This window comes from Narcine bancroftii, chromosome 1, assembly GCF_036971445.1.
Source record: "Narcine bancroftii isolate sNarBan1 chromosome 1, sNarBan1.hap1, whole genome shotgun sequence".
Taxonomy (NCBI): domain Eukaryota; kingdom Metazoa; phylum Chordata; class Chondrichthyes; order Torpediniformes; family Narcinidae; genus Narcine; species Narcine bancroftii.
Genome location: NC_091469.1, coordinates 431,744,658 through 431,769,753, shown reverse-complemented (window position 1 = coordinate 431,769,753; position 25,096 = coordinate 431,744,658). Strand labels below are relative to the sequence as shown.

The window sequence follows — 25,096 nt, the reverse complement described above, 5'->3', positions numbered from 1 at the left end:
GGAAGCTGATAGTACAATGCCTAAACACTATACGCTATCTGTCTCCAAATGTGGAAGGAACAAGACACAGCACAGTTAAATGCAACTTACTTTCTTACAGAGAGAAAAAAAATAACTAAACAAAAACTTACTATCACAAATTTATTTCCCAAATAATGTCATCGGCAAGTTAAACAAAATGTTCTAGCAAACCTCTACTTCCTGCTGATGACACGTACATCTATTGCATCCCGTTCAAATACTCTGAGCTGAAGAAAAAGATCCAGTTTGATCTTGCGCTCCTGAAAAAGATCTTCCATTTGAGCCTGGGCTTCATCCAGTTGTTGAAGAACGCTCTCTATGTGATTAATAGAGCTGTTATGGGGTGTCTTGTTGCTTGAAATGGCAGACTCCCTATTAAGAAACGAGAGTAAACAACTGCAACAGATAGTTACACAATGACTAAATGTGTCACTTCTTTTGGAGGTAAAATTACTTTAAAGACACTATTGAGAGATCATATAACTTGATGGATTTTCCATTTTATAGCCTATCTCTCTGACAAGTAAAAATCTAAATGCAGTAATAATTCAAATGAGAACAATTTCTAAAGGGAAATATTGTTTAATGTTGCCTAAGGCAACTGGCTTCTTCCTGTCAGATGTGTCATATAGTGAAATTCCTTCAACTGTTTCTAAATTTGATTTTCCTTTGAAGAGTAAGTACTAGGGTGCCATTGTCAGATTCCTAAAGTGGTCAATTTATTACGTTCAATTTATTACGTTCAATTTATTACGTTCTATACCCTCTCCTGAAAAGAATGAGATTGATGAGATCCAAATATCACTGCATGTGATACTCTCAGAGGCATGGATCAATATCTGGAACTTAACTTAAAAGCTTTGGATTTAAGGATAATTGTGGACGAGTGTTATAACCTGGAGAAAACAAGGTTAATTGAGGTGTGATTGCTGCTGTAAATCCGTGAAGACTACTGCTGCTTCTTGTAGATATTTTTAAGAGCTTACACACCTTCAAATCATGCCAATACGTTGGAAGCAGAAGAAAAGAAATGTCTCACAGGTTTGCACCTGAAAGGCACAGGGTGTAGAACATCAAGATTGTTATTTCAAATCATTTTTCTGAAAAGTAAACTATGTTCTAAATGGCATTTTATTGGTGCCATTTCTGGCATTTTCTATTTGAAGTTGCCAGCATTAATACTCTATTCCTTTATCATGCCAAGTTATTAATCTTTTGAGTGCCATATGTATTTCATAGAACAATCTCACAGGCGAGTCTAGGAGGTTACACTTGGGCCTGTTTCCAGGCCTGCTATATTCTGCTGGATTATGTGCAACAGTAGTTTGGGATGAGTGGGTCTTTCTTCTTTATTGCCTGAGTTGCAGTAATGGCAGCGCTGTCGCAGAGTGTGGAGCAGAGAATGCTGCTCTCCCTTAGTGTCCTAGCGTTCAATCAAACTGTCGATGCTCCATACAGGCTTTAAACAGCTTGTTAAAGGAGCCGGTGGTGTTTCATTTTAAAATCTTGCAAATGCAGGGTCTGGGCCCAAGATGGCAGATAAAACACAGAAATACTGAGAAACTCAGCTGGACTTGCAGCATCCGTAGGAGGTAAAGATATATTAACGTTGTTTTTGGCTTGAGCCCTTTTTCAAGGAATAGTCAAAAAGCAGGCAGGCATCTGACTAAAGACTTGGAAAGAATGGGAGAGGGAGGAGACCAGACCAACAAACAAAAGGTGACAATTAGATATAATAAGAGGAAAGATGAGAATTGCTTTTGGCTCTGTGAAAGGAAACAGAGAGAAAAGGGGAGAGACAGACAGAACTAGAGGAAAAAAGAGGAAGATAAAGGAGGTGAGGGGGTGGGGTTTAATGGAAACTGCAGACATCCATGTTAACACCATCTAGTTGGAGGATGCCAGGACAGAAGATGAGATGGTCTCAGTCTGCCAGCGAATATGACCATGAACAAACATGTCAGCCAGGGAATTAGATAAGGAATTAAAAGGGATGGCCAATGGGAGATCATGCTACTGGGGTGGGGGGGACGGACTCCCTTTTGCTTTTCCTTCTCTTATCGTAAGGGGTGCCAGGCAATGTCTAATGGTGAATCTTTGTCTTCCTTATGGCAGACTAAAGGCAATTTTGTGTAATATTACATTTCTATTTTATTAGATGACTATAAATAGTATCTGATCTGATACAGAATCTTGCTCTGCAGGTAATCTATCTGAATTTGAAAAGGTATACATTTTTAAGATAATACATACTTCTCATAACTGTTTTAATAACTAATGCAGAAAACCACATTTTTGCTGTTATTCAGTTAAGGAGAATATTGACGGTCTATTATCTTTGAATGCTCTTCCCAAGCTTACACAACCATAATAGCTAAATTAGTTAAATGATAAGTGTGGTTTGTCAATCCCCTTTAATCCTGTCACTAAAATAGAAGAGGATAATTTGAAACAGTGACAAAAACCTAAAACAACCTAATTACCAACCTCAACTGCTGGATTAAGGCCTCCCCTTCTTTGATGACATTTACTGTCACTTGGAGTGTGGTTTGCTGCTGCTGTCCAAAGCGTTTTATCAAGTCTTGCACTGCCTCCACAGATTCAGCATAAACATCATCAAGGAGTTCCTTCTGCAAATCTTCCAACCATGTCCATAGCTGCAAATACCAAGAACAAAAACATTAATACCAAGTACAATAAGGGCTTGTGATTAATTAAAAAAAAAATGAGGAAAGATCTACTCTGCTATATACATCATGTTTTCGCCTAAACAGGACATTTTGTGAGGGGCATCAACTTATATTTCCAAAAGCCAAGCACAACCTTTGGGAGATAGCCATAATTTATCGAAAAGTGATCTAGGCACTTTTTAATGAAATATTCAATGAACAAGCCAAAATATCAGCTGACAGCAGAAATTAAATAAACACATTACCTCAGAGTATATAAACTCCTGACAATCACAAAGCAAACTCTTACAAATGAGATTCTTTTCAACCCATGACTGTTTACAGTTAGAATTCAACAAAAAACATGCAGTTTCTGGAGCTAATAAAAACATCTAATAAGAGAAACCTCCTGCCCTAAATTGATACAGTTAGCCTAACTGCTAGCTCAATGCTATAACAATGCCAGCGATCTGTGTTTGAACCTGGTGCTGTTGTTAAGGAGTTTGTTTGTTCCCCCCCCCCCCCCCCCGCCCCATGTCTGCATGGGTTTCTTAAAGGTGCTGCGGTTTCCTCCCATGTTCCAAAGATGTATAGGGTTAGAAAGTTAATCGGTCACACGGGTGTATTTCAGCTGCATTGGGCTTGTGAGCTGGAAGGGACTGTTACCGAACTGGATCTATAATTAAATTAAAAAATAATCATATGACCCATACGGCAATAGTTCCCAAATCGATTGTAATATTTCTACAAAACAGATAAGCATTTTCTCAGACTTTCTTGGTGGTTACAATTAACCCACATCTGCCAATAGACTTGGAGTTCCCCATCACTCATTTGGCAGAATCATATTTTCAATCAACTTAAAATGGAGTTTAAGATCCAACTTAGCAGATTGGGTGCAGTTTCTTGACTTCTACAAATGGTAATCTATTGGCAATAATAATTCCAGACGAGTTAGGAATTTCTGAAATACTTAAAAGATATGGAATATATCTTTAACAAAAGGCAAAATAACATCTCACCTCTTTTACATGTGTATGAAATGAGACTGACATATCCAATAAAATTTTCCGCTGTTCTACTCTTCTCACAAAGTCCTGAATTCGATCTTCCAGTTGATGAGCTGCCTGGTAAATCTCTTCAGGGTCACACTCTCCAGTTTGAGCCAGTTGCTCTGCTGCTTCCAGGAGTTTATCTGCATTAGTGTATGTGTTCTAACGAAAAAAAAATGTTTTTATAGTTCTTGCTATCATGCAACTAACATTTACTCTGTGGAATAAAATGTAACCAATTCCCAAAAGGAGCTATAACCATAAGTTTATTCAAACAAGTTAATCTGCTGCAATGAATATGTATTTTGTTTTATTTTTGAGGAGTATCTAAAATAGCTAATTCACATGAAACACAATTGGTTTATCATCTAATTTTAATAATGGAGTGTATGTCACATTTCTCTAGGTGCTGTAACTCTAAATGCATAGATATGCACATAACAATGCATGCAAGTGTGGGAAATAAAAGAAAATGTGTCTCTGGGCATCTATTTGCATACATCATACACAAATTGGGCTAGAATCCAGTGCTGTCTGTAAGGAGTTTATATCTTCTACCTGCGTTTGCATGGGTTTCCCCCAGGTACTCAGGTCTCCTCTTACACTCCAAAACATATGGGGTTGTAGGTTAATTTGGGTGCAATTGGAGGACATGTGTTTAAATGGCCAAAATCAGCTTCTACCATGCTGTAAATTTTAAAAAAATTAAAATGTACAAGAATATGAATGTTAGAGAGTGAGCGTGAAATTGCAAGTGCATGAGAACACAAGTATGGCACTGTACGCATGTGTATGCAGAGAGTTCATGATATTGAAATTGCACGTATGACCATGAAAGGTAGTGCACATGAGAAGGAAACCAAGCACATGCATCTACTAAAGCTATTACAAAATTCTACTTCATTCATGGAGGACTGTCTCATGAGGAACTAGAGACGTCCCCCACATTATTGGGAGTGGGGGTGGGGGTGGAATCCTGTTCCTAGAAAACAGTTCATATCTGTAGTATGGAGGTGTATCAGCTGTGTTGATATCAAAAAGGTTGTTGCAAAAAATGTTGATTTTCTTTTCCACATAAATTCAGTCAGTAAATTTTATTCCTATTTCAAATGTTTGTGTAGTAATTTGTGAATTCTGTAAAAAGAAATACAGGAGTCACCAGTTTACTCATTTTATATTTGGAAATTATTCCTAACAGGCATCATCCATGCTGAAGGGAAAATAGTTTTTTTTTAATGATGTGATTAAACACAAATGCATCTTTAAATTTGTTTTATGAAAAACATTTACTACCATAACCTAACCAACTGATTGATGACATTGAACAAACAAGCTACAATTTATCAATTTTACTTTTTTCCAATTTGGATCTGAATCTTATTTGTCATTGGAGGTGAATAAATAGTTGTAATCTGCATTCACATTTGTACCAACTTCCATGTACTAGGATTTAACAGTGTCTGGAAATCAAATCTCTCAGAAATTGTGAAGAGCTTAATGCAATTCCAGCCCACACCTGAAACATTGAGAGTCTCTGGGGCAAAATAATAAATCAAAAGTGTACAGGAGGGAGATAGATCAGCTCACTGAATGGTGTAAAGACAACAACCTTGTGCAACAACAATGTCAGCAAAACCAAGGAGATCATTCTGGACTTCAGGAGGAAGTCAGGGAAACACAACCCAGTCAGTCCTCAACAAGGGCTCAGTAGAAGAGAGGGTCAAGAATTTCAAATTCCTGGGCATCAATCCTGGAGCCTCCATGTTGATGCAATTACAAAGAAGGCTCGCCAGCTGCTATACTTTGTGAGGTGTCTGAGGAGGTTTGGTATGTCACCGAAGACTCTCATAAACTTCAGGTGTACCATGGAGAATATTCTGTATGGATGCATCACTGCCTGGTATGGAGGCACCAACTCTCATGACAAGAGGATTGTTAACTTGGCCTGTGACATCACAGGCACCAGACCACCCCATCGAGGACATTGACATGAGGCGGTGTCGTTAAAAAAGCAGCCTCTATCCTCAAAGACCCCCACCACCCAAGCCATGCCTTCTTCACTCTGATACCATTGGGAAAAAGGTACAGGAGCCTAAAGACGAGCACTCAGCGGCACAAGGACAGCTTCTTCCCCGCTGCCATCAGATTCCTGAATAATCAATGAACAATAGACACTGCCTTACTTTTCGTGGACTATTATTCTTACTTTTTTTTGTAGTAGTGTCAGAAGATGATGCTGTGGCAAAAAATACTGTATTTCATGATTGGTTCATGAGAACAAATTCTGATTCTGAAATCCCTATTGTGCATGTTATTCGATAGAGCTGAATAAATGTGGCACCTTGAGGGGCAGCAAGATCAAAATAGAAAACTAGTTAAATTTCTACCTACCTGCTTTTGTTCTGATGATTTTCCCATTATTCTACCCTGGCTGACATTGAAAATGGTCTCCCATTGCCTACTGACTATTAAAAGACACAAAAGGCCAACAAAGCCAGTCAATATAAACAATCAATACTATTAAATTCTGACTAGTAAAAGATTAACTGTTCCCAAATTTCAGCCTTTAATCACTCCCTTATAATCCCGGACACCTTTTTCAAAAATTAACTGAAAGTTTGTGTATTTATATGGTTATTATTTGGCTGAATAGGGGAAAAATCAAGGAGTTTGATCCTTTTACAAGGATTCAGAGGACAGTCACAACAAATTTGAGAAGAGAAAGGCCATGTTTATTTGTAAATACCCTGTATTAATTCAAGAAGAAAGGATTTCAAAAACCTTGCATTTTCTACAGTCCTTTTCACATCTGTTACGGGGCCTCTGGACTCAACACATCCATTGTGAAAGCTTTGAAAGTGCTTTAGACTGATGCTATCAAGAGTTAGCTCAACGAGAGTTAGAGCACTAATACTGTGATAATACTGAGTGACTTAATAGTCTATCAAATTAATGAATTGTCACTGACAGTGTACAAAGTAGTAACTTGTGTTATGAGCCCAGTGAACCCCAAAGCTCAGCAGAAATAGAAATTCTCCAAGGCAAATGGTTATTTAAACAAAAGTTGCTTTTAATTATCTTTAAACATGAAAACAGGATCAAACTTTAACTTATTAGTATTAACTTAACCTCCTACTAATTCTAAGCGCGCGTATATGTAATGTGCATATAAGTTCAAAAAAAAAATCTTTGATTCACAGTCCAATCTCACTTCTCACTCCTCCAAGTTCATCGGTATCAGGCAATTCTTATACTGTACACAGAATTTAACATTTATAAAGTGCACCAGGCTTCGGTGCTTGAAAGGTAAACGGTTACTGCTCAGAAGGTTCTTGTCGGTTTACAGAGAGAGATTTGTTGCTCGTGGGACACCCACAACTGATCCCTTCCGATCAGCCACTTCAGTGTCTTGCCGAAGAAATTTGCCCCATCAGCGTTTTCCAGATGATAACCTCTTTCTTTCAGGTCACCAGAGTTCATTTTCTCTTTCCCTTATTTCAAGTGAAACATTGTACAGCCAGCCATCTTCTCTTGTATGGACTACAAGGGCTTTGATCAGGCTGAACTAAGAACTCACAACCCGTCTTCAAAATGGGGTTTTTTCACAAGCTTGCCAGCTTGTCTTGTTCCAGTCGAGCTGCTGCTGCTGAACTGTAGAACTGGGTTCTCTCTCTCTCTCTCTCAGAGAAAACCTCATGACCCTCTTAGAACAGCTAACTGCACTCAGACAGACTGGGACCTCCGGACCTAATCTTCTGAGTTGTTCATCGTTGCTTTCCAAAACAATAATCCAATACTCCACAGCATGTCCAATTAACACCTACTTGTGAAGTCCTTACAGGCATTCTTCAAAGTTTCTGCAAACACACTCGGAGCCTGAACTGTCTGGCTTGAGCAGAACTCTGGCATTTTAAATGAGATATGTTTTGAAGTGTTTGTATCTGCATGTGACCTAAACTAAAAAAAACCTGCCTCAATTTATCTCCTATAGAACTATTTTTGTCTCATGAAGTATGGTAACTGTGAATATTTATTTACGACCTACCTTTTAGATTTATTTTCTATTTTTAATTTAATGAATATCATTGTGGATTTTTCAAAAGTACTTGTTTGGCAGCAGCAAAAATTTGGGTGCATATGTGCATTGTACAATGTGTATAACAATAAACTCATTATCATGCCATAATCTGATTAAATGTTATAAAATGTTGAACTATTCATGGGGACATTGTAATAAATGTAAATAAATGGCCAGATATTAAGCAAAACTATAATTATGGCTTTGAGAAACACAACAATTGCAGATGCTGGAACCTTGAGTGAATGATGAGAAGCTGGAGAGAAATGGCCAATCAATGCTTCAGGTTGGAATTCTTGGTTGAGACTAAAGTAGGGAGGGAAGATAGCAAGCATAAGATGAGGGGAGATGGCTTTCTAAGGCTTAGTAGACCATGTAAAATGCACAGATGGCAAACAATGAAGCAACATTTTCGGAGAACTTCAAAACGCATATGACAAAATAATATAAAATAGAAGTCATTTCAACTTGTTTGTGGTGGGAACTTTTGCAAATTGCTTCATGGCAACTTGTAATTTCTATATGAAATATTTCTACTTGAATTTTCCAAGTGTGGTATCAGTTTCAGCATAATGATAATGAACAAAATGGCACTTTTATTGACTTGACTGCAAAATTCCCAAGCAATTTTCTTAAACAATGTACTCTATCTATTTGTGCTGCCACTTCGAGGGAGCTTTGTACTTATTCTGCAAAATCCTTCTTTATATCAATGCCCCTGAGGGTCTCACCATTTATTGTTACTTTACTCTTCGACTTGATGTCTCAGAATACTTAATAGTTGTCCAGATTACACACAATCCCATCACTGATCCTTGTAGAACACTACAGGTTTTAGACCTCCAGTCAGAATAACCCCTCCACTACTACTCCCTGTCTTGCATGGCTGTCAATTCTGATTCCAATCGGACAACTCTCCATTGATCCCATGTGCCTTAATCTTCTGTAACAGCTTAACATGAGAAACCTTGTCAAAAGCCTTACATCTCCATGTATGTGAGATACATGAACATGTCAAATGTCCATGTATCTTACATCCATTTCCCTATCCTCATCAATCATCTTTATCACCTCCTTAGAAAGTTCAATCAATTTGTAAGTCATGACCTTCCATACAAAAAGCCATGCTGACTATTGTGACAGAGTATGTATATATATATATATATATATATATATGTATATATAAATAATGTATGTTTTTGGGAGATAAACTGGGAAAGGTTTGTTAGAGTAGGTCACATGCAAACACTTTAAAACAGATCTTATTTGAAATACTGGAGCTCTGCCCCATGCAAGACATATCGGCTTCGCAGACATTTTGCAAGAGCTTTGAATAGTGCTCAACAGACTTCACTAATGGATTGTTGTTTACCAAAGGCAACAGATGAAAGAGCATGCCGGAGCCACTGCTGCCTGGAAGAGAGTTTGCTGTTCTAAGAGGGTCATGTGGTTTTGCAAGCAGAGAGAAAGAGAGAGAGATACACACACACACACATACAGATCACTTATGCTGTGTTACAGCCAGCAGGAGCAGCTGGGATTGGAACAGGACAAGCTGGCTATCCTGTTTCGAAGACAGCCTGGTCAAAGCCCTTGAGGTTCATGCAAGAGGAGAGGACTGGATGTCTAATGTTTCACTTGGAATAAGCGAAACAAAAAGGAACTCTGTGGTGACCTGAAAGAGGATATCATCCGGAGAACCCTGAAGGGGCAAGTTTTGTCAACAAGTCACAGGAGTGGCTGATGGAAGTACATCAACTGTGGATATCCTGGAACAACAAATATCTCTCTCAAACTGACAAGAACCTTCCAAAGCCTGGTGAACTTTATAAATGTTAAATTCTGTGCACAGTATACGAATTGCCTGCAACCAGTGAACTTGGAGGAATGAGATGAGATTGGACTGTGAACCAAAGAACTTTTCTGAACTTACACACACATTATTACACACACGTGCGCTTAGAATTAGAAGGGGGTTAAATTAGGTTAGTTAAGTCAATAGTGATAAAGTATGATTCTGTTTTCATGTTTAAAGATAATAAAAAGCAACTTTTGTCTAAGTAACCATTTGTCTTGGTGAATATCTATTGTTGCTGGGTTTATGTGTCATATGGGCTCGTAACAATATCCTCTACAGACCTGGCAAACTTAATGAGCTCCCAGATGCCCTATCCTGTGGAACCTGTGCTAGTCTTCCAATGGACAAACTATAGACTCTTCACAATAACCTCTCTCATCCCAATGTTACCAGGTTTTTCCATTTTGTCAAATCTCGGAATCTATCTTACTCTGTTGAGGAGGTTTGGACAATGACTAGAAACTGACAGGTCTGTGCCGAATGCAAACCACAGTTCTACTGGCCAGACAAGGTGCATCTCATCAAGACTACGCGCCCCTTCCAGCGCCTCAGCATGAACTTCAAGGGTCCCCTCCCCTCCTCCAACTGGAATGTCTATTTCTTTACTGTGATTGATGAATATTCCCATTTCCCTTTCACCATCCCATGCCCTGACATTACCACGGCCACTGCTATCAAAGGTCTCCATAGCATTTTTGCACTCTTTGGGTACCGCGGCATTATCCATAGCGACTCATGAGCAATGAGCTGCAGCAGTACCTGCTGGACAGGGGCATTGCCATGAGCAGGACCACCAGCTACAATCCCAGGGTTAATGGGGAAGTGGAAAAGGAAAATGCGACAGTCTGGAAGACCATCCTCCTGCCACTGAGGTTACGTCTCCAAATCTCCCATTGTTAAGAAGTCCTCCCAGATGCACTTCAATCCATTTGGCCACTTTTATGTACGGCCACCAGCAGCACATCTCAAGAATGGAAGTCTGCTTCAGGGACCACTTCCCACCTGGCTTACCTCACCAGGATCTGTCCTGCTCCATATGTCAGGCAATCTAAGTGTGTGTTTATACTAAGGACACCTCGCATCACCCCGCATCACCGCGATTTTTTGTCCCTCGCATCACCGCGCGTTTTAGGACTACCCGAACTGTTTCTACCGAGCGATGAATACGCGGTGATGCAGGGCGATGCGAGGTGATGCAGGGCGATGCAAGGTGACCAGAAAATCTGATGTGCAATTCAAAACCGCGGGTGAAAAATTGCGACTTCCGGTGAGTCCACTGCGAGGTCGTCCCTCGCATCACCCTGCATCGACCACCTCAAAAGTAGGACACCGGAGCACCTCAAATTGCCGCACATTGGCCACAACCGGATGTGTTTACAGTGCGGCCAGATTTAAGGTGTCACCACGCATCACCGCACTTCACCTCGCATCACCGCGCTTTTCCCGGCTCAGTAGAAACACCCCCTAAGACTGACCTAACTGGTTGAGAGGTTCTGCCTCCTACTTGCTAACCCTCAGTATGCCTGTTGCCTTCCCTGATAGGTGAGAAGACTCTGTCTCAATCCAAAACCTGGCACCATTGGGATCCCACCTGACCACCAGTGTCTCCCCACGTACACTCTCCCTTCACTTCAACCTCAGGGGCCCCCAAACATGAAGCTGACCACCCCTTACCCCAGGCTACTATTGCTGCCAATAATGTACCAGCACCACACCACACTTGCTTACACCCCCACCTGTTCCCACCCCTCCGCAACCCCTCAACCTGATCATGACGTTACAGCAGCGCCCCCCCCCCCCCCACCACATCACTCACTGTGTCAGAGGAGACCCCCTGATAGACTTAATCTGTAAAGTATGTATATGTTCAGTTGTTTCACTTTCTTATTCTCACCCCACAGGATTCTTCTTAAAAAGGAGGGGCGAATATGGTAAACCACTGTTACACCTTGATTGGCTGTTATCAACTGGACATGCCTCCTGTGACCAATCCTACCCATGTCCTCTTGCAGGGTGCCCCTTTCCTTTTGCACTGATTAGTCAAGGAGGTAGATGTCTTTTTTGATAGCTATTAAAAGCTTGAATATTTCACTACTCAGCCTTTTGTGAATTACTGATGCTACATCAGCTGGAGTTGAGTACAATACACTAAAATGCTGGAAAAACTCAGGTCACACGGCATTCATAGGAATTGAAAGGTAGCCATGGTTTCAGGCCTGAGCCCTTTGTTGGGCTCAAAATGCCTGGAAAAACAGGTATACACCAAATAAAAAGGTGGGGGTGGAGGAGAGGAGAGAAAGGAGGGGGGGGGGGGGGGAGAGGGTGGAGGGATGCATCCACCTGTTTTTCCTGATTACTGATGAAGTGCTCAAGGCTGAAATGTTGGTTATCTTTTGCTTTCTCTGGATCCTGTGTGACCTGCTTGGTTTCTCTAACAACTTTGTGTAAAAGTGCCATTTTACTTTATTGGTAGTCTGGTGCCCTCACAGAAATAATTGACTTTTGAATGAAAACATAATTTTATGGGCTCTCTGTTGAACTGTAGTTTCTGTTAACCGGTTTATTCAGCTTTGATAAATTTTTGAATTAACACAGAAAAAACTAGGCCAAGGTCAAGCCCCTGGTAGAATGGATAAAAAGGCTGTTACCAGCACTGTAAATTATGATGCTGAACCAAGCCATGAAAGACCCCAACAATGAAGACGCTGTTTACATCCGATACCGCACGGATGGCAGTCTCTTCAATCTGAGGCACCTGCAAGCTCACACCAAGACACAAGAGAAACTTGTCCGTGAACTACTCTTTGCAGATGATGCCGCTTTAGTTGCCCATTCAGAGCCAGCTCTTCAGCGCTTGACGTCCTGCTTTGCGGAAACTGCCAAAATGTTTGGCCTGGAAGTCAGCCTGAAGAAAACTGAGGTCCTCCATCAGCCAGCTCCCCACCATGACTACCAGCCCCCCCACATCTCCATCGGGCACACAAAACTCAAAACGGTCAACCAGTTTACCTATCTCGGCTGCACCATTTCATCAGATGCAAGGATCGCAAATGAGATAGACAACAGACTCGCCAAGGCAAATAGCGCCTTTGGAAGACTACACAAAAGAGTCTGGAAAAACAACCAACTGAAAAACCTCACAAAGATAAGCGTATACAGAGCCGTTGTCATACCCACACTCCTGTTCGGCTCCGAATCATGGGTCATCTACCGGCACCACCTACGGCTCCTAGAACGCTTCCACCAGCGTTGTCTCCGCTCCATCCTCAACATCCATTGGAGCGCTTACACCCCTAACGTTGAAGTACTCGAGATGGCAGAGGTCGACAGCATCGAGTCCACGCTGCTGAAGATCCAGCTGCGCTGGATGGGTCACGTCTCCAGAATGGAGGACCATCGCCTTCCCAAGATCCTGTTATATGGCGAGCTCTCCACTGGCCACCGTGACAGAGGTGCACCAAAGAAAAGGTACAAGGACTGCCTCAAGAAATCTCTTGGTGCCTGCCACATTGACCACCGCCAGTGGGCTGATAACGCCTCAAACCGTGCATCTTGGCGCCTCACAGTTTGGCGGGCAGCAACCTCCTTTGAAGAAGACCGCAGAGCCCACCTCACTGACAAAAGGCAAAGGAGGAAAAACCCAACACCCAACCCCAACCAACCAATTTTCCCTTGCAACCGCTGCAATCGTGTCTGCCTGTCCCGCATCGGACTTGTCAGCCACAAACGAGCCTGCAGCTGACGTGGACTTTTTACCCCCTCCATAAATCTTCGTCCGCGAAGCCAAGCCAAAGAAAAATTAGAAAATAGGATGGAACAGGTTATGCTAAAGCAGTAATTCTAAAAGAAAATGTTATGAGCACTACATATTAGATAATGAAGAAAAACTAAAATGTAACTTAAATCAAGAGATAAAAAAGAAAAAAAAAACATTACATTGTTGAAAGATAGGTTTAAGTTTGTCAGCCAAAAGCAGAATATTGTGAAATGTACTGAATTTAAGGAACAAATAGAATGGCCATGGGAAATACTTCAAGAAGCAAAATAGCCATGCGCTCCAGGCCAGTTGGGACTGAAAGATGAACATACGAAGTAATCAAGGGAATAGAGGGTCAGAAAATCTGACACAGGCAGATAATGAGCTGATTCAGTTGTAAGTTTTACCGTGGAAGTTCTGTATAGAATTCTGGTAGCAAGTGTTCAGTGAAGTATTTGTTAATAAAGAGATTAAACGGTTGTGAGACAAGATTCTGTGGTTTTGGTGATGCATTCTAACTTTCATAAAAATTGTGATAAACAACAAAATACCTGTCAAAATGTGTGCACACATGTTGACCTGCTTATAATTTTCTGCAACCATATATTCTGTAACTTCCCAGCTGCTATCAATGGCCTATATATAGCTCCTACCTGTCTTAATATATTTTCTGGTTTGTTTTCCGACTCGTAGCACAAATAAATGGGGACATTAAATACAACAGGAGATAGCTTATTCTTCAACTTTATAAAACCACATTTAGACCTCAGCTGTAATACTGTGTGTAGCTCTGGTCACTAAGGTAAAGGGAGAAAGAGATAGCACTGGAGGAGTTGCAGAGGAGATTTGCCAGAAGGCTGACAGGGATAAAGGAGTTCAGTCATGAAGAGAAACTAGGCAAGCTACGTATTTTCTATCTGGAGCAAAGGTTAAAGATGTGGGGGGGGGGGGGGGGGGTGGATGGACATGACTATGGTATATAAAAATATAAGGGGTATAGATAGGGTAGACTGCAGGAATTTTTTCCATATATGAAAGATAGATAAAACTAGATGAATAAGGTTTATGGTAAGAGAGAAGAAATCCAGAGGAGATATGAGGGGACCTTTCTTCATATGCAGTACACTGTCTGAGAGAATGGTTGAAGCTGGGTTGTTGACAGCATTTAAGAAGTGTTCCAATAAACACTTGAGCCACTTAGGTGAAGAGGGTTACTGACCAAATGCTGGGCAATGGAGTTAATACAAAAGGATACCTGTTTGTTGTCTGGGATGAGCTGGACCTAATGCCCTGTTACCACTGAGTGTTGGGACTTTTGCAGAAAGAGGTGGAGCAAGGACTCGCTGATAAAAGAATGTCAGAACCAGTGCTTAGTTCAAATAAATTAGTGGACAGTTTAAACATTAAACATAATGGTGACTGGTTGGAGTAGCTGCCACAAATTAGGGGCAGTAACAAAGCATCCGGGGTAGACCAGCCAGTGTGCAGTGGCGCAGTATAGGAGTTGGCCTGTTGATGCTTTGACTTGAGAGGCTTCACCTAAGAGGCATAGGTGAGGAGCAAGTAAGGCTTTTCTAGTGTTATATAAAACTCAATAAATTAGAGGTAATTAATTAAAGTAGGCATGCACAATCAGGTAATGTATTGTAAGTGCATGATGTAGAAGCGGGTGGATCCCGTTGTGGTTCGTGATGACTACACCTGCAGCCAAGTTTTGGTTGCTCAAAGAATTCAGGCTCAACATTGATGACTTCAAACACTATGATGCATCAGGGAGGGGGAGAGGTACTTGCACACTTTGTTTCAGGAGGCAGTCACACTCATTAGAATAACTACATCAAATTTAGCCTGTGGTTAGGGACAAGAGGGTGCGACTGCGAGTGAGGCAGGTAGTAGGATCCAAGAGACAGTGCTGGAGGACCCTCAGCCCTTGATCTTGATTCACAAGTTTAAGATTCTTACTCCTTGTGTGGATAAGAATGGAGGATGTAGGAAGAATGAGCAACCTAACTGTGGCACCAAGGTTCAGGAAGACATTCAAGAGTGGGGAGAGGAGAAAAATGTAGTAATAATTAGAGACAGTACAGTTAGGGGAATTTGTTAAAGTTCTCTATGGCAGGGATAGATCATCCCAAAGGCTGTGTTGCCTCCCTGGTGCACAGGTTCAGGACATCTTGCAAAGGAATTTGCATTGGGAGGGGGGAAGATTCAGTTTCCGTGGTCCATGTGAGTACCAATGACATAAGTAGAACCAGGAAAGAGGTTCTGCTAAGGGAATTTGAGGAGCTGGAGACCAAATTAAAAAGCAGAATCAGAAAGGTGGTAACATTTGGATTACTACCCGAACCACATTCAAATTGGCACAGAGTTCAGAAGATTAGAGAATTAAATGTGTGGTTCAAGCATTGGTGTTGGAGATGAGTTCCAATTCCTGGGAAATTGGCACCAGTATTGGGGAAGGTAGGGACTTCCAAAAGGAATGGGCTCTATTTGATAGGACCTAAATCCTGGTGAATCGCATAACCAAGATTGTGGACAGGGCTTTAAAATAAAAAGAAGGTGGGTTCAACAGATTGGAGAGGGAAGGTGAAGTAAAAGAGATGAGTGTGGATAAAGTAAAAACAAGCTTTTTTGAAAAAGAAGATAAAGGTCAAGTGCAAAAGTAATAAAGCGAGCAACAAGGAGAGGGAAGGGGAGAGAATGAGAAAAGATTGGCACAAAACATAAAAATGAACAGCAATGGTCTTTATAATTACATAAAGCGCAAAAGGATGGCTAATGTGAAGGTTGGTTCCTTGGAAGATGAGAAGGGGAAATTGATAGTGGGTAATTAGGAAATGGCTGAGGCTTTGAATGACTATTTTGTGTCAATATTCACGTTGGCCAAAGATAGATGTTATGGATTTAGGAAATGGCTGAGGCTTTGAATTACTATTTTGTGTCAATATTCACGTTGGCCAAAGATAGATGTTATGGATGCGATGGGAGTGAGGTCCTAAATATAATAGCTATCACTAAGGAGGCAGTACCCAGAAAACTTAGTCCCCTGGTCCTGATGGAATGCATCCCAGAGTACTGAAAGAAATGGCAAAAGTTATAGTAGAGGCTTTGCTGATAATTTACCAAAATCCTCTGGACTCTGGGCAAATCCTGGTGGATTGAAAGACGGCAAATGTCATGCCATCATTCTAAAAAGGATGTTGGCAAAAGGCAGCAAACTATTGGCCAGTTTGTTTAACATTTGTAGTAGGGAAAATGCTTGAAAGAATAGCGAGGCATTTGGATAGAAATGGATCCATCAGACAGATGCAGCATGGATTCCGCAAAGGCAAGTCTGGTTTGACTAATTTACTGGAGACCTTTGAGGATATAACGAGTGCAGTAGAAAGAGGGGAGCAGATGGATATTGATTAGTTGACCAATAGAAAGCAAAGAGTTGGGATACAAGGGCGCTTTTCTGGTTGGCAGTCAGTGGTTAGCTGTGTGCTGCACAACTTTATGATGTAGAGAAACCATCTAGAAGAGGTTTGCTGATGACACTAAATTGAGTGGAAAAGCAAATTGGGTAGAGGATACCAGAGACTGCAGAGATATAGATAGATTAAGTGAGTGGGTAAGGGTCTGACAGAGTTCAATGTTGGTCAATGTGATGTTATCCATTTTGGAAATAGAAATGGAAGATCAGCATGTTATTAAAGTGGAAAGTGATTGCAGCATGCTGTTGTGCAGAAGGACTTGGAGTTCCTGTGCATGATGCACAAAAGGTTGGTTTGCAGGTATAGCAGGCGACTAAGAAGGCAAATGAAATCTGGGCCTTCAATGATTGAGCGACTGAACTTAGGAGCCGGGAGGTTATGCTACATGTGGAGAACTGCATGCAGTTGGTCTCCTTATTGGAAGAAGGATGTACTGGCTTTGGAGGCAGTGCAGAAGAGGTTCCAGAGATGAGCGGGTTAGCCCTATGAGGAGAGATTGAGTAATCTGGGACTATACTCTCTGGAATTTAGAAGAATGAGAAGGAATATTATAGAAACAAATAAGATAGAGGTAGTTAAGTTGTTTCCATTGGTGGGGTGGACCAGAACTAGGGGGCATAACCTCAAGATTCAGGGTAGAAGTTTTAGGATGGAGATGAGGAGGAACTGTTTTTCCAAGAGTGGTGCGCCATGTGGAAAATAATTTTAACAATCAATTTTCAGGTAAAACCTTGTCCTGCATAAAATGATACACGTGAACTTAAAAATCTAGCCCACAATTAGTAACCAATTTCACAAGCAGTTAGTTCCAACAGGAGGAAGAAAAATGATGGAAAAATAATGCCTTAGAGTGATCCTCTTATGTTTGAGGATATAGGAATTAGAAGAAGGGGGATGCCAAACAGTTCTCAACTAATTCCAAAACTTGGACAAAATCAGAATACAGAGTCAAAAATCAATATATGATCAATGATGAAATAAATATATGTTTTGAAATTTAAACAGTAAATTTAGGTGGAAGATGTGGAAAATTCTTATAATCTAAACCAGGTTCTGGACCTCACTATGTAAAAAGTTGGGCATGCAGTAAAGGGAGCAACCTTCATCAGATTTTAAAAAGTACTAATTGGAGCTCATGATGGGCCATGCCTACATAGCTATGCACTGAAAGCCTGGAAGTGAAATGAGTCTGAATATTTTCTTCTGCCGGCATGAACATGATGAATAAAGACCTCCTTCTGCACCAGAAATTAATTGAATTTTCGAAAGTTATATGAACTCATTCCATCTCCCTGCAAATAAAAATTCCCACTCATTTTTAAATGAGATTTAAGATTTTTTAGATTTCGTTTTCAGCATTACAAATTAGTTACAAGATTTAATTTTGTGGTATCTAAAGTCCTTCTGATCACGTTCCTCCTTAAAACATACTTTAACTTTGTCCCAATTTAAATTTTAGAAGGATTTTTACTCTTTGAATTATCAACCCCAATTTATCACCAGATCGATTGAAACACAAGAATGTTGGGTACACAGTAACATGAAATGATGGGTGCATTCAAACTTGTAATTATGTGGAAAAAGGTGAACCAACTGGCTGGGGACAGATGAGAGCAATTATTGAAAATGTAGAATTATTACTTGCTCTGAAATACAGCAGGTCTTCACTTAATGTTGTTGATATGTTCTTGGAAAGTGAAACAATGTTAAACGAAACCAATTTTATAGTGTGGTAAAATCCTGTGGTATTTTATTTTTTATCATCAACCTTATAATGAAGGAGTCACGTGATGGAGTAGTGGCCGGTTGGGGAACTCCAGCCCTCTCCGGAAAAGTTTAAAAAAAACAGAGAAAACACAAAGGCACAAACACGAAAATTAAAATAAAGTGAAAGTAAAGCTGGGAAGAAAATGGCAACGAAGAAAGAAAAGTCGAAAGCAACGGGAAGAAGAGAAGAAGAAAAGACATCGGAAGAAGAAGGTGAAGGCCTTACCTGCCCGAGGAGGCTCGCTGTGGAGAGAGAAGCCCGCTCCCTCAGGTCAGTCGAAGTCCCGAGCTCAGGACTACAAAAATGGCTCGCGGAGCCAAGCAAAAGTGCGCAACCGCGCAAGACAAAAAAAACACAGGAGGGGGGACAAGCTGAGGAGTCGATCTCCACAGCTGAGAATGACAGCTATAGCACAACAAGAACATAGAAAACAACGAGAACAAGAAAGAAGAGAGTAAAAAGAAATCAAAGAAACAGCAGATGACCAACCCAGAGGAAGAAGAAGAAGAAGAAGACAGAGAAATGGAAGATGAAGGGAAGGGCAAGACAATGGATATATATTTTTTAAAAGAATATATGGAATCAATAAAAGAATGGCAATCACAAGAATTTAGTGAAATAAAAAGGAGAATAAAAAGTACAGAAGAAAAAATGAATAGATTAGAGATGGTCATGTCAGAAATAGGAAAAAGAGTGGACAAGGTGGAAGAACGAGAAACAGCCATAGAAATGGAAGTAGATGACTTAAAAAAGAAATTAGAAGAATCTAATAAAAAAGTTAAAGAGACACAAGAGCTGTTAGCTCAGAAGATAGATATAATGGAAAATTATAATAGAAGAAATAATATGAAGATAGTGGGCCTTAAGGAAGATGAAGAAGGCAAGAATATGAGAGAATTTATAAAAGATTGGATCCCCAGGGTCCTAGGAAGACCAGAATTACAGGAAGAAATGGAAATAGAAAGGGGACACAGAACATTAGCCCCTAAACCACAACCACAACAAAAATCAAGATCCATTTTAGTAAAATTCCTAAGATATACAACAAGAGAAAATATATTGGAGAAAGCAATGAAGAAAATAAGAGAAGACAAAAAGCCACTGGAATACAAAGGTCAAAAAAATTTTTTCTGTCCAGATATAAGTTTTGAACTCCTGAAGAAGAGGAAGGAGTTTAATACAGCAAAAGCGATCCTATGGAAAAAAGGATCTAAATTTATGCTAAAGTACCCAGCGGTACTTAAAATAGTTATTCCAGGGCAGCAAAACAGACTATTCTCGGATCCGGAGGAAGCACGAAAATTTGTAGAACAACTACAAAACAGACAGAGAGATGAAGACATGTAACGAGAGCAAAAATGACCACGAACTATATGTATGTGTGTATATGGGTGTATATATAAATATATATATATATATATATATATATATATATATATATGTATATGTATATATATGTGTGTGTGTGTATGTATATATGTGTGTACATGTGTGTATGTGTATTTAGGAGAAAATATATAGAGTATAGATAAGAATTAATAAGGGAAAGAAAGGGAAGAGAGGAAGTAAGGAGGGAATTAAGAGAGTGACCTTTGTTGTATATGAAAATTAAAATCTTTTCTGGGGGGGGCTGGGTGGGGAGGAGTTACGGTCACTGCGAAATCAGTTGACGCTTGCGAGTGAATTCGCAAATCGAAATGGAGAGGGGAGATGTGGTTGCCCGACAAGGGATAAAGGGCAACTCAGAAAGGGGAGGGGATAATGGGGTTAAAGAAATTTTAGAGAGGAGAATAAGGGAAATGTTTGATGTTTTAGAAATGTTGTCTTATAAAGTGTTCAAAAAAAGAAAGCAGAAATGGATAAGAAGGAAAGGTGATGATGAGGAAACGGAAAGGAAAGATAAACAAAGTATGAAATGGCTATGTTGAACTATATGACTTTAAATATTAATGGAATACATAACCAAATCAAAAGGAAGAAACTGCTAAATTTACTGAAAAAAGAAAAAATTGATATAGCATTCGTGCAACAAACACACTTAACTGAAGTGGAGCACAAGAAATTAAAGAGAGATTGGATAGGACATGTAACAGCAGCGTCATATAATTCAAAAGCTAGAGGAGTAGCTATATTAATCAGTAAAAATGTACCAATTAAAATAGAAGAGGAAATAATAGATCCAGCAGGGAAATATGTAATGATAAAATGTCAGATATATTCGGAGTTTTGGAATTTACTCAATGTATATTCACCTAACGAAGAAGATCAAAAATTTATGCAAGATATTTTTTTGAAGATAGCAGACACGCAAGGGAACATACTAATAGGAGGGGATTTCAACCTTAATTTGGATTCAAACATGGATAAAACTAGGAAGAAAATTAACAGAAAGAACAAAGTAACCTAATTTATAATTAAATCGATGCAAGAAATGCAACTTTTGGATATATGGAGGAAACAACACCCAAAGGAAAAGGAATATTCATATTATTCGGGTAGACATAAAACATACTCAAGAATAGACCTATTCCTGTTATCAGCTCGCATGCAAGACAGAGTTAGGAAAGCAGAATATAAAGCTAGAATATTATCAGACCACTCACTCCTGATATTGACAATAGAGTTAGAGGACATCCCTCCAAGAATGTATAGATGCTACTTAAAAGGCAGGATTTTAGAGAATAAATTGAACGACAAATTAAAATGTACTTTGAAATAAATATGGAATCAGTAAAAGATAAGTTTATACTATGGGACGCAATGAAAGTGTTCATCAGAGGGCAAATAATAAGTTATGTAACCAAGATGAAGGACTACAATCAGGAAACAGAGCAGTTGAAAAGGGAAATAGCAAATATAGAAAAAGAATTAGCAATGAAGGAAGACACAACTAAAAGAAGAGAATTGGCAGATAAAAAAATAAAATATGAAACACTACAAACATATAAGGTGGAGAAGAACATAATGAAGACAAAACAGAAATATTATGAACTAGGGGGAAAAAACGCACAAAATTCTAGCATGGCAGCTTAAGACAGAACAAGCTAAGAAAATGGTATTGGCATCAAGGAAAAAAGACAAACAAATCACATATAATCCAATGGAGATTAATGAAAACTTCAGAGAATTCTATGAACAATTATACCAAACTGAAAACGAAGGGAAAGAAGACAAAATAGATGAATTTTTAACTAAAATTGAACTACCGAAATTACAGAGGAACAAAATAAATTAACAGAACCATTTGAAATAGTAGAAATACAAGAGATAAAAAAAACTACCGAATAATAAAACACCAGGAGAGGATGGATTCCCAATAGAATTCTATAAAACATTTAAAGATTTATTAATTCCTCCCCTCCTGGAAGTAATCAACCAGATTGATAAAACACAAAGCTTACCAGATTCATGCAAAACAGCAATAATCACAGTAATACCAAAGACAGGGAAAGATCCACTCACACCAGCGTCATATAGACCAATATCTTTACTTAACACAGATTATAAGATAATAGCTAAACTATTAGCAAACAGATTAGCCAACTATGTACCAAAAATAGTAAATCTAGACCAAACTGGATTTATTCAAAAAAGACGAACAACAGACAATATTTGTAAATTTATTAACTTAATTCATGCAGTAGAAGGAAATAAAGCTCCAACAGTAGCGGTTGCTTTAGACGCAGAGAAGGCCTTTGACAGAGGAGAATGGAATTATTTATTCAAAGTACTACAAAAATTCATCTTACCAGAGAAATATATTAATTGAATTAAAGCATTATATAAGGGGCCATTGGCGAAAGTGACAGTAAATGGATATGTATCAAAACAATTTAACTTAAGCAGATCAACAAGGCAGGGATGCCCACTATCGCCCTTATTGTTCACGTTAGCCATAGAACCACTAGCAGAACTGATTGGAACAGAAAATAAAATAAAAGGGATAAAAATAAAAGACAAGGAATATAAAATCAGTTTACTTGCAGATGACGTTATAGTATACTTAACAGAACCAGAAATATCAATAAAAGAATTACATAAGAAATTGAAGGAATATGGAGAAGTGTCAGGATACAATATTAACGCAAATAAAAGTGAAGCAATGCCAATGAATAATGCGGATTTCTCAAAATTTAAGAACGAATCACCATTCAGATGGCAAATGCAAGCAATGCGATACCTAGGTATACAAATAAATAAAAACCTCGCCCATCTATATAAACTCAATTATTATCCACTAATGAAAAAATTACAGGACGACTTAGAGCAGGGGTATCAAACTCAAATTCACAGAGGGCCAAAGTTAAAAACTTGGATTAAGTCGTGGGCCAAACTAAATATTTATTGAAAATTTTTAACAACATCTGCATGTTTTCTTTCAACATATGTAATGTTAAACTTTTTCTTATTAAAATAAATCTTTAATAATAGTTTTGGTCAAACTCTTTCCAGAAGAAGCATTAACAAATGAGAAATAAAATTTTCAATAAATAATATTTCTCTCTAGCCTTTAAGCTCCTTTTAAATGTATTTTGTTTTCACAAGCCAACGTCAAAAAAATAACAACTTGCTTCAATGAAAATCCAATCTTTCAACTATGAACAGTCCAAAGTTAACCAAAGAAAATATTAATCCAAGCTTAGCTTGCTACACTGTGATTTACTCTGATGCACCTGGGTCGAAAACCAGATACTTGGCATCTCTTTTTAGATGCAAGTTCATCAAACTCTGGGGTCAGAGTTTGCCTCCCACCAGTCTTGAAAGGTCCTGTTTTCTGTCTTTCGTTTGGCCATTTTTCGTAAGGGGTTTATTACATGTGAGTTGGGCGACAGGTCGCAGATGCTAATGAAAGTAAACAGAGGAGGTGGGGGCGATTAGCGGGCTGACGGGCCGGCACCAATGCATTTGCAAAGCATTCTGGGATTTGTAGTATTAGATGTGCATGCACTATACTGGTGCGGCAGCCAGCGGGCCAGCTCTAATACATTTTTATATGATCTTACGGGCCAAATATAATTATATCACGGGCCAAATTTGGCCCGCGGGCCTGAGTTTGACATGTGTGACTTAGAGCATTGGAAAGACTTACCACTAACACTAATAGGAAGGATAAACTGTATTAAAATGAACATTTTCCCAAGGATACAATACCTATTTCAGGCATTGCCAATACACTTGACAGAGAAATTCTTCAAGGAGTTAAAGAAAATAATAAGGAAATTTTTAGGAAAGGGGGGAAACCGAGGATAGCACTAGATAAATTAACAGAATGGTATAAACAAGGAGGCTTAGAACTGCCAAACTTTAAAAATTATTATAGAGCCGCACAATTAAGATACCTATCAGATTTTTATCAAACAAGGGAAAAGTCAGATTGGACTAGATTAGAACTAGATAAAATAGGGGAGAAGATACCCGAACATATATTATATAAATGGGATGAAAAATTGGTACAATGTAGGAATTCTCCAGTATTACATCATCTGCTCAATATTTGGAAGAAGATTCATGTAGAAAGGAATAAAACAAATTACCAACTACCAAAACTAGTACTGACGCAAAATCAGCTAATCCCTTTTACAATAGATAACCTTTCCTTTAGAGAATGGGAGAATAAAGGGATCAAAAGAATAGAAAATTGCTTTTCGGGAAATAAATTATTATCCTTTGAACAAATGAAGGATAAATATAATATAACTCACGATACAGTGTTGGCATACTACCAACTGCAATCCTACTTGAAGGACAAATTGGGAAGCAGTCTGAGGTTACCAGAGGGAAGTAATTTTAAATATGTGATTACAGACACAATGATAATCAAAAAATTTATAACAAACATGTATATTAAACTACAAGAAAAGGAGAATGAGGAAACAAATGGTAAAACTAAACAAAAATGGGAACAAGATCTAAACATAAAGATAAAGAAGGAAACATGGGAGAAGTTATGCTCAGGAACTATGAGAAATACAATAAATACGAGGTTACGTATGATACAATATAATTGGATACACAGGCTATATATTACTCCTCAAAAGTTAAATAAATGGGACCCATCAGTATCTGACAGATGTTTTGGCTGTAAAAAGGAAATGGGAACAACAATTCATGCAATATGGACATGTGAGAAAGTGAAAAAATTTTGGGAAGATCTAAACCAGATATTAAATAAAATCACAAAAAGCAATATACCAAAAAACCCAGAGATCTTCCTCCTAAGTAACATAAAATACAAAGAATTTGGACTTGATTTGGATGGTGCCCAAAAGATTTGTTATGATAGCCCTAGCTTTAGTAAAAAAATGTATTATGTCAGCCTGGAAACTAGAAGATAACTTGAGAATACAACAATGGTATATAGAAATGAATAAATGTATTCCATTAGAAAAAATAACATATAATTTAAGAAACAATATT

General features: G+C 39.0%; 1 protein-coding gene across 10 annotated transcripts in view; it reads right to left on the bottom strand.

Annotated features, from left to right (window-relative positions):
- Nucleotides 1–25,096, bottom strand: part of LOC138751657 (triple functional domain protein) — a 470,729-nt gene that overhangs the window by 229,418 nt on the left and 216,215 nt on the right. For 9 of the 10 annotated variants that reach the window (XR_011350109.1, XM_069914229.1, XM_069914228.1 and 6 more), the window contains 3 exons: nt 3,713–3,904; nt 2,509–2,678; nt 219–393 (listed from right to left, as the gene is read on the bottom strand). Coding sequence is in view for 9 of the 10 variants with exons in the window: in XM_069914229.1 (XP_069770330.1) it covers nt 219–393; nt 2,509–2,678; nt 3,713–3,904 (537 nt within the window). In the remaining variant the exon portion in view is untranslated. Of the gene's footprint in view, nt 1–218; nt 394–2,508; nt 2,679–3,712; nt 3,905–6,133; nt 6,208–25,096 lie in introns of all 10 variants that reach the window. The other variant, XM_069914226.1, reaches the window with a different exon arrangement.